Source organism: Melanotaenia boesemani, unplaced genomic scaffold (assembly GCF_017639745.1).
Source record: "Melanotaenia boesemani isolate fMelBoe1 unplaced genomic scaffold, fMelBoe1.pri scaffold_181_ctg1, whole genome shotgun sequence".
Taxonomy (NCBI): Eukaryota; Metazoa; Chordata; class Actinopteri; order Atheriniformes; family Melanotaeniidae; genus Melanotaenia; species Melanotaenia boesemani.
The window spans coordinates 11,576-21,691 of NW_024580616.1; the positions used below are offsets into that span (position 1 = coordinate 11,576).

At 40.0% G+C, this 10,116-nt stretch overlaps 1 protein-coding gene across 3 annotated transcripts; it reads right to left on the reverse strand.

The window, feature by feature from the left end:
• Positions 1–2,856: 2,856 nt before the first annotated feature.
• LOC121636177 (zinc finger BED domain-containing protein 4-like) lies at positions 2,857–9,839 on the reverse strand. 3 transcript variants are annotated; one of them, XR_006009672.1, is made up of 6 exons: positions 9,789–9,839; positions 6,692–9,689; positions 6,413–6,552; positions 5,237–6,297; positions 4,521–5,138; positions 4,036–4,049 (listed from the first exon to the last, which is right to left on the reverse strand). XR_006009672.1 is itself a non-coding variant. In XM_041979453.1 (4 exons), the coding sequence occupies exons 2-4, from the start codon at positions 6,759–6,761 to the stop codon at positions 5,578–5,580; spliced, it is 930 nt and encodes a 309-aa protein (XP_041835387.1). In that variant the 5' UTR covers positions 6,762–9,689; positions 9,789–9,839; the 3' UTR covers positions 5,188–5,577. The 3 variants fall into 3 exon arrangements, 1 of the variants encoding a protein (XP_041835387.1); XM_041979453.1 differs by lacking the exons at positions 4,036–4,049; positions 4,521–5,138 and having other exon boundaries at positions 5,188–6,297; XR_006009673.1 differs by lacking the exons at positions 4,036–4,049; positions 4,521–5,138; positions 5,237–6,297; positions 6,413–6,552 and adding an exon at positions 2,857–2,967 and having other exon boundaries at positions 9,531–9,689.
• Between the last annotated feature and the right edge of the window lie 277 nt (positions 9,840–10,116).

Here is a 10,116-nt window from a genome sequence, read left to right on the forward strand (position 1 = left end):
AAAGCCATAAAGTCTTAATATTTTAGTTTTAATCATTTCATTAACCTCCTCTCCTTAATAAAAATGGTTTGATCAATGTTCGTTCTTTACCTCATGGAAGCGCGAGCGAACATTCTGCCTTAAGATGATGCCTCCCAAACACCAAACCTGGAACCAGTAAAAGACTTGAGAGGGAGGCCAGGAGTAGGAGCAGCAGAGAATATTAGACATTTCTTCTCCAATAATGGTGAAAGTACAACTACAGAGGACTGAAACCATTTCTTGCTTCATTCATTCACTGTCTGTACCACTAACCTTAGATGGGTCGTGGAGGATGGAACTGTAACCGACCGCACACAGATGCTGCGAGGTAATAAATCTGCCTTTAACTGTTCAACGGGTGAGAGGAGGCGTACCTCTGGGACAAGTTGCCAGTTCATTGTAGAGCAATGATTCCTGCTGTAGCTAACTGAAACGTGTACTAATCTGGAGGCCAGCTACAGTGAACTGTGTTTCACACACTGTGTCTCAGTCAGAGCGACTGGAACAAGAAGATAGATGGTTTAAATGGCGCGGGTCGGATGAGAACTGAAAACTGGAGGAAGAGATGCTGAATCCACATGTCTACTGTTAAACCTGAACTACCCTGCCACAGCAGCAGGAAGCCAGAGCTCCAGCAGCAGAAACATTCACTCAGTTATGGCTGCATTGAGTTTTATTAATGAAGCATCGAAGTTCTGCTCAGTAATTATGAGCTTTAGGCGAAGGTCATTTACCGTTGTTAAGATGTGTTCAGATCTAGTCTTATAAAATGTTATTGGTGGGACATTTGAATATCCTAAATAAAAAATAAATAAAGAAAGAAGTTAAATGTTGTAATATTTTTGGTTGTTTTTACAGCAATATAAAATAAAATACACCAAATATTATTGCCTCACAGAGGGTGACATCACTCAATTATTTTTTCCTCCTACATGAAGTGTTTACTAAAACTAAACTGCTCTTGACTGGTCTCATGCAGGGGGTTAATTTTACATTCCTCCACACAATATGGCAAAGTAGAAAAGTGTCTGCTAGAGCCATGGTAAGTGTTCACAAAAAGCAAAATATAATGGAGCAATAAGCCTTTATGCTCTGATGCTCCAGAATCGTCTGAGTCCGACCCAGCAGCAGACCTTCATCTCCAGCCGTCCAGTGACGCCTTTGAGTAGTTATTAAGACAGTAATGAACCATTAGCTATTTCGTTATATAATCAGTAGCTAAATACAGGGCTAAATTTATTTATAATTCACAGCTAAGTCGCTGTCTTTGTTGTTGACAGGAGCCAGGCCCGTGTCCCCAAAGCAAGGCTCTTTCAGAAAGGGAAGGGAATTGTTTAAGGGACAAAAAACCGACGCTTTAAGTTATTGTTTTTTGCAAAATCAGTGCTTGATTGTTTTTAATAAAAATACCCAATGCTCTTTTGTTGAGTGGCTTATTGAAAATGTATTGCAATCAGAGGTGTAATAACGTGGTTTAAGTGGTGATGGGTACCAAAGCATAAAAATTTTGAGAAACTAATAATCCATCATTACATACTACTACTACTACTACAATGTAAAGAGAAAACAAATTGGGTGTATTACATCAGCCCCATCAAGAACAAAGAAAAATATCATAATACACAGAGGTAAAGAAGTGCACCAATCCTGGGGTAGAAGAGCCCAGAATTCCCTAAAAAAACTGCCCTGACAGCTCCTGTGCTGGTCCTTCTTGTTCATCATTAAGAATACCCCTCTGTCATTTATATGTAGATATAATTATCTTATATAAATAAAATAAAGAACATTTTACACTATATGTTTTAATCTCCACAGTTTTCATTTGTGTATTTAAATATCTGTGAAAAGGTTTCAGATCATTGCATCACAGAGACTGAAGCTGAAAACAATACAAACACAAATAAGAACAGCAGATAAACCTCACCTGAGAGTTTTCCAGTTTACAGTTTGGACTTTGCAGTCCAACAGACAGGTGTTTTCAATTCCTGAGGCTTCGATACTCAGGTCCAGTTTTATCAGCCTGGAGGACTGGGAGCTGAGAACCTGAGGGACAGAGCTGAACATCCTTCATCTGAAGCTGATACAGTCCACTCAGTCTGAAGAGAAGGAATTTAACAAAATAAATAATATTTGTATTAAACTTATGTTACATTTAATGTTTATGAACAACTAAAATACATTCCTCAAATAACCAAATCCAGAATTTGCTCTGTACAGGCAGAATGTCTGCTGAAACTTCTAATGGGGATGCTTTGAAAAGTGGAGATACACAATCTAGTTTCATTGTTAGTACTCTAACTCAAATATCTCCCATCCGTCCTAACAGACCGGGTTGTTTTTACCCTTGAGAACAAAATGTGTGTAGAAAATGTGAAGACAACACAGGGCTACAAACATAAACATGTTAATGCATTTACAGTAATCTCTGGAAAACCGCCTCTCTGCTGCATTTCCAACTTTCCAAAGGTTGTCAGTTGTTCCAACCAAAGAAATTAGGATTTATTTAATGCAAATGTAAAAACCTGCATGCAGCTCCTCTGCTGTTCCTGCTTGACGGAGATCAGCCATGATCAGGTTTAGGCCACAGACAGAAAACCATCTGTCATTTATATGTAGATATAATTGTCTTATATAAATAAATAAGGAACATTTACACAATATTTTAATCTCCACATTTTTCATTTTTATATTTAAATAGTTGTGAAAAGGTTTTCAGATCTTTGCATCACAGAGACTGAAGCTGAACAATACAAACACTAATAAGAACAGCAGAGAAACCTCACCTGAGAGTTTCCAGTTTACAGTTGGACTTTGCAGTCCAGCAGACAGATGTTTCAGTCCTGAGGCTTCGATACCAGGTCCAGTTTTATCAGCCTGGAGGACTGGGAGCTGAGAACTGAGGACAGAGCTGAACATCCTTCATCTGAGATGATACATCCACTCAGTCTGAAGAGAAGGAATCAAACCATATTAATAATATTGTATTAAACTTATGTTACATTTAATGTTATGAACAACTAAAATACATTCCTCAAAATAACAAATCCAGAATTTGCTCTGTACAGGCAGAATATCTGCTGAACTTCTAATGGGGAGCTTTGAAAAGTGGAGATACACAATCTAGTTTCATTGTTAGTACTTGTAGATAAATTTATTGAGGTACTCATCAAGGGATGGCTTGGGTGTGTTACTTATTTTCATTTATATTCTTACTCTGTTAATCATATATTATCTTTAAGCTCATATACTGACTAACAGGGTGTTGCTAGTAAAACAACATGTGGAATGTTACCCTTAAGGGAAATTTCTGGGTCGACCAGAGGTCAGAGGAGATACCTTGTTTGTGTGTGTGTGTTTTCTTTGTCCCTGTTTTCCAGAACAAAAGAAGCCACCAAATGGATGGGTGTCACAAGGAGGGGGGTCGACATCTGCAATGTGGTCAACCTGTGACTACACCCAGCCAGACTTCTGCAACTCCAGCATGAGTCAGCAAAACTGTGTATATTCAGACCCCTATATAAGGATTCCAGGATCAGTTAGAGGGCGTTCTGACTGTAACAGCAGCAGACTCCGTATTGTATTAGTCCAGGGGACAGACAATACGAATCCAGAATTCTGTATTTGCACATTTCTCATATCAATTGTAATTAATAAATTAGTTAACTGAGAGAAGTAGTCTGTCATATTTTGATCCATCAAAGAACACGCAGGAGAAGACCCTAAAGAGAAAGGTAGAAAGAAAATGTGTGGAACAGTACCTTATTAATTAGGAAAGTGGGAAATTAGTACCTGTCTATTTTAATACTATGGGAAGAAGTACCTGTTCTTTATTACCTGTGCATTTTTAAGGTTTTCTCCAACATACTCTATCCACAAGTTTTATCTGACTTTCTAACATTTATAGGAGAGATTGTGCAAATATCTCCCTTCAGCTACAAACATCTCACTATCCACAAACATGTTTAATCTAATTAATAACAGCGTCTACATCTTCAGTTCACCGTGAAATGAAAGTGTTAAAGGTAGAGCTAGTTTCACAGCAAAGACCTGTGTGGACTGATAATTACATGAAAGTCTGATAAACCATTTCTACATGTGAAATGTATTTCACACATCTTTAAATCTCTTCTCAGTCTGTGGATGTTATTTGTGGCAGAGCAATAAACCTGCAGAAGATCTGGGGCCTCATTTATAAACCTGAGCGTAGCAAAGCAGACTACAGGCGCCGTCCGCAGGGAAACTGTCACAGTGTTTGGCTGGGGTCAGGATTTCCCAGCCGTCCCTGAAGGCATCCTCCCTCCAGCTCTGCTCTGATTGCTGATGCGCTCCACCTGTGCTATGCTCTTTATATACCTGTGTGTGACAACTTCTCTCTGCCAGATCGTCTTGGTTTATTCCCTGCACGTTTCCAGCCCTGTTCTTCTGCCTGCCTGCCTGAATTGATCTCCGACCTGCTTCTGACCCGGATCTTCTGATTCTGCCTGCCCCAGTCTGGTAACTCTGGGGATGGGTTGACGATGCCTTAAGGAGTGTATTGACACATTACACAAACTGTGTTGACACTGTATTGACACTGTGTTGGTCACTCAATAGTGACCTCTGCTGTAGATTTAAAATCATTGCAGGTTAACAAAATGAAAAGATGGAAAATCTTGCATGCTGTCAACCCAACGTTAGCCTGTGAAATAATATTTCATCTTCATTCAATTGCTAGTCTTTTAATTAAATGACCCCATCCTTGTTAACCAAAGTGTTCAATCATATGAAATAACACACTAAAAATGGATTCATTCATACATTTTTATTGAGAATCAAAAGTTTCTGAAGTGTCTTTGCTCCAAGGCGGTTTCTCCTCTTGGACACCAGTTCCCCTGCCTTAGAAAATACTCGTTCACAGGGAACAGATGAAGACGGTGTGCATAAATATTTAAGCGCCAGTTGATAAAGGTGTGGATATGTTTTCTGGTTATTTTTCCAATACTGCAACGGGTCTTGTGTTCTGGGTGTGTTGCTTTCGGCCAAGTAGCGTTGGACTTCAACTATGGAATCTGCTGTTGTATTCGATGTCCCCCGGCTCTCCTCAACTTCCATATCCAGAGGTTTCCAGAGATTGTGTCCTAAGAAATATGTTTGGAAAAATTCTGTCATGCGGCAATACACTTATGATAAACCACAGAAATATACATATAAACACACAACAAATGTGTTGTCATACCTGAACTGGGTTCTGATCCATGTGAAGAGCTCGGTTCTTCTGCTGGGTCAGGCTCATGGCTCCTCATTTCAGCAGCACACTCCGACTTCAGCCTCTTAACAGCTTCCGTTGCTCTTTGTGGACTAAAGAAGCCAACTGTTTTAAACCTGGGGTCCCACAGTGTTGCCAGTGTCATCACACTGAGTGATTCCATGTTGCAGATGGACTCAGTTAGCCGCCTTTTCAGATTTGCACCCAGTTCTTGAGCAGCTGGTTTTGTTAATGCTGAGGCTTGACGTTGAAGCTCAATGTAGATCATTCTCATCAGTGGAATAACCTTTGACCCCGAGACTCTTTTTTCCTCAGAGTTCTCTTGTGGCTTGGTCAAAAGGAGAGAGCACCCTGAGCATCTCTTCAATGACTTCAAATTCTTCAGGAGTCAGTGGAGTAATATCATTTTTTAATGTGGCCTGTGACACCCAGACTGCCTCCTTCTGCTCAGTCATTCTTTCCAGCATGTGGTAGGTGCTGTTCCATCGTGTTGGCACCTCATTTATTAATTTATGGATTGGTGTTCCCAGCTGTCGCTGAATTTGAGTGAGCTTTTCTTTGGCCGTGGTGCTTGTTCGAAAGTATGTGACAATTTGCCGTGTTTTGTTGCGTATTTCTGTTAGTGTTGTAATTTGATCACATGATTTTTTCACAGTTAAATTGATGGTATGGGCAATACAAATAGTTTGCCGTATTTGTAGTATTCGAGCACATGAAATCATGTTTGGTGCTGCATCAGTGACAAGACACCTGACCTTGCTCGCTATGCCCCACTCCTCCATAAAGGTCCTTTTAACCATGGCCATGTTTTCTGCAGTGTGTTTCTGTGGAAAATGCTGCACTCCTAAGACTGATGTACGGAATTCATGGCTGTCTTTGTCCACATAGTGGCAAGTAACAGCAAGATATGGCTCCATATTAATCGAGGGCCACATGTCAGCTGTTAAAGTAACAGCAACGGCGCTCTGGAGGTCCTTTTTTGTTTTCTCCTTTTCCTCCTCATATTTCTGGTCCACAAAGTCCTTGACGGTCTAAAAATAACCATACAAATATTGTAATACCTTATGAATACATACATGGCTGTCTGTGCATTTATCTATCGACAGTACTCATTAATTAATTCAACCATACACTTCTTACACATACCTTCCTGCTTGGTAGAACATATGAGGGTGCAACAAGCTGCATGAGCTCCCTGAATCCCTCATTTTCTACGAGGGTGAGTGGCTGACAGTCTTTGATGATCATGTTGATCACAGCCTCATCCAATGCTTGCTTGTTAGGAACTGCAAGCCAAAAAGAACTATTTGGTTTAAAGCTTGTTAAAGGACTGTAATTTCACAAATAATATTACAGTCATGCAAAGCCTTTTGTGTGTAATAAAGTATTTTTGAAAATTCAAAGTTTGTGAGAATTTCATCATACCTGGGGTACTCACAGCAGGAGTGTCTGCCAACTCTTCATTGCCATGCCGAGCTCTATAATGCCTCAGCATTGATGACGTGCTCTTGTTGATGTATGACAATTCTGTGCCGACACTTCACCTGCAATAAAACAAAAAGTTAATTTACCAGAAAACAAATCAAACCTCTTACTAGTAAAGAGTAGAAACATTGAATTAAAAACTACCAGTAAACAATGCCCAAAGGAGGAAAAGATTTACCTTATTTGGCGTCAAAAGATCAAAATGATTCCAGACTTGAGACATTTTTCTTGAACGATCCATGAGTGGAAGCAAAGCAAAGCAAATCAAACAATCCAACAGGCACCGCAACACCGCAATCTCCATCCAACAAACCCACGACATGTTGATACAGTTTGTTTCTTTATAAACACAATTTGGCGCGGCACATCCAAACGATACACTTCCTGTATCGGTCACGTGATTTTTTGTTAAAGCGATACACGCACCAATACGGGGTTTCCCACTTGTGCACTCGGCACAGTGCTGACGCACCAGTGTCGTTCGTCCCATCACTAGGTAACTCTGTTCTGTCGTTTGGATTATTCTGGAACTCTGACCTTTTTGGATTGTCTCTAGGACTAGGATTTTGGATTACGGACTTAACCTTTATTACTGGAAGGACCCCTCTGGACTCCCATCGGAAGGATTAGTCTGGAGCATATTAACCCACTACTAGCCCCATTCTAACCATCTTTAATTCAGCTGCTCAACAGAGTCGCGGTGGAAATCCTTCTGGCTGCCCCTGTCATCTCATCCAGAAATATCTGCTGTGTGGGACTCCTTCATGCCTTCTGACGAGCTACCTGAAAGGATCCTGACACCGCCTTCCAGTCCAGTACATTGTTCAAATAAACTATCTTTACACCAATCCTTGGGTTGCTGACGTTCACTGGGTCCAGTCTGCTGAAACGTGACAGAAACAAGGAAATGCAGCACAAAACTTCCAGATTTATAAAAGCATGCGGACGCACGTCCCACGTCTGTTTCCGTTTATAAATCACAATCAACTCTAACGTTGGTGCAGGTGAGAGAACTCATGTCACAAACGTCGCCGGTCTACACTGAGAGAAGGAACCAGAGACTTTACAACATCTGGGGTCTAGTCTGTCTAGTCCCCATCAATACGGTACCATTAGTTTAATTTTTTATATATACTGATATCGATGTTGATACTTCTTGGCCATAAAGGAGAATAATTATTGCACAGTGTATTAAAATCTTTATTGTAAGACCAATGTCTTTTAATCTGTTTTTAACTCTAATGTAATTTATTTTTATTTAGTTATTTATTTATTTTGTGTATGGTGACATTGGGTGTAGAAAGGCGGCAAGAAATAAAGTAATTTTTTGTTGTTGTTAGATTAAATTCAAGAATGTAAATACTTAAGAGGGTTTAAAAGCCATAATAAATTATAATGATTTACATTTAAATATATAAAATCTTTTTAAAATAATGATAAAAATAGTTAAACTACAGATTAATAAGATTATTCTAATTAAATGGGAAGTTAATAAACTATAAGTAATAGTAATATGTTAAATATAATAAAATATAATGTGTAATAACCTGCATTAAACCAGTAAAATATCTAAACCTCATCATCACTTACAGAAGCAGCATCATCATGACATCGTGACATCTGAAGCCACGATCAGCTGCCATGATCATGTGACACAGAAGGAATAACTGTTGCTGGACTTCACACACAATTTTAGTGTCTAAAACTCTCAAAAGTGAAAACAAATGGCTTTTTTGTCTCAGCAGAGCGGTATCTCCATATTCACACAGTATCAGATCTGATATCTGACTGGCTGAAATCAAAGTATGGACTCCAGAGTATGGATACACCATCCCTGGTCTGGTCTAAGTGTCCAGTCTGCTCCAGAACCTCCTTACAGAGTGAAGAACCTGGAAGTGTGTGAGCAGCAGCCACGGTAAGAGCTGTCTGAAACCATCAGATGCTAATGAAAGCTGCTCCAATGCTTTCTTTATGACCTCTTTGAGGAACAGCGTAGCTTCCTTTATGAAAGGAGATAATTCCATAACACACTTCATTCTGGCTGCAGCCTTGGAAGCAATGCTGGTGTTTATCCAGTTGTACTAACTGGTAAATGTGTGGACATATATGAGGACAGTGGGTGTGTGTGAGCAGTTGTGACAACATGTTTTACTTTTCCTTCCCTTTAATCACCAAGCTTGATTATAAAGTCATATTTTATATCTGAACACGTTCACATGACATATAGTTTCCATGTCAGTGTGATCAGACTGCATTAGATGAAATATCTGAATCCCTTTCTGTAGAATATTTATTGAACATCTGTAGTTTCAGAGCTGCAGAATAAAACCACAGGTGAGGCTCATTGTGGTCGGATTCTCAATGCAACGCTGTCATCTTTTCTTGGATCCTCTGAATTTATCCCACCACCTTTCCTAAACTCCATGATGTTTTCCATCAGGGTAAAGGAATTTAGGCAGGAAAAAGCATTGGGGGTGATTCTGTTTACTATGTGACTGAACCACTGGATGGAAACAACGTGATAAACAAGCAGGACGAGCAACGTTTCAACCAAAGCTGAGAGACAAAGTAGAGCATCTTTATTTAACCAGAGGCTCATTTATACCTTTAAGTCCTAAATAAAACACATGTTCCTTCATTTTAAAAGATGCGTTACTCTGGACATATTTCATTCACAATATTTCAAAGTAGTTTAGAAAACATTGCAGATTATTCCATCACAGAGATGTTTGAAGCTGAAACAGAGGAAAAACATGTGAGAGCAGCAGAGAAACCTGACCTGAGAGTTTCCAGTTTCCAGTTTTCCAGTCCATCACACAGCTCCTTCAGTCCTGAGTCCTGGATTCTCAGGCTCAGGTCCTTCAGTCTGGAGGACGGAGAGCTGAGAGCTGAGGACAGAGCTGAACATCCTTCATCTGAGAGGGAACAGCTGCTCAGTCTGAAGATGAAATAATAAGACAAGTAATAATCTGTCCCATGATGTACCCTTATACCAGCAGCAGTATATTTCTCCACATCCTGCTATATATGTACTTACAGAGCTTTGCTGGAGGCTTTGACCACTGGCAGCAGCCTCAGAAGAACCTCCTCTGAAGGAGAGTATTTCTGCAGGTCAAACACCTCCAGATCTTCTTCTGATGACAGTAAGATGAAGGCCAGAGCTGACCACTGAGCAGGAGACAGTTTATTTGTGGAGAGACGTCCTGATCTCAGGAACTGATGGATCTCCTCCTCTAGAGAACGATCATTCAGTTCATTCAGACAGTGGAACAGATTGATGCTTCTCTCTGCAGACACATTCTCACTGATCTTCTCCTTGATGTACTGAACTGTTTCCTGATTGGTCTGTGAGCTACTTCCTGTCT

Bases quoted from the DNA above. Each gene is read 5' to 3' on its own strand.
- LOC121636177 (XM_041979453.1), bottom strand. From the start codon at position 6,761: ATGCTGAGGCATTATAGAGCTCGGCATGGCAATGAAGAGTTGGCAGAC. The intron at 6,553-6,691 runs GTATGATGAAAT...TTTGGCTTGCAG, and splicing joins TCCTGCTGTGAGTACCCCAG to TTCCTAACAAGCAAGCATTG. The intron at 6,298-6,412 runs GTATGTGTAAGA...GGTTATTTTTAG, and splicing joins ATGTTCTACCAAGCAGGAAG to ACCGTCAAGGACTTTGTGGA.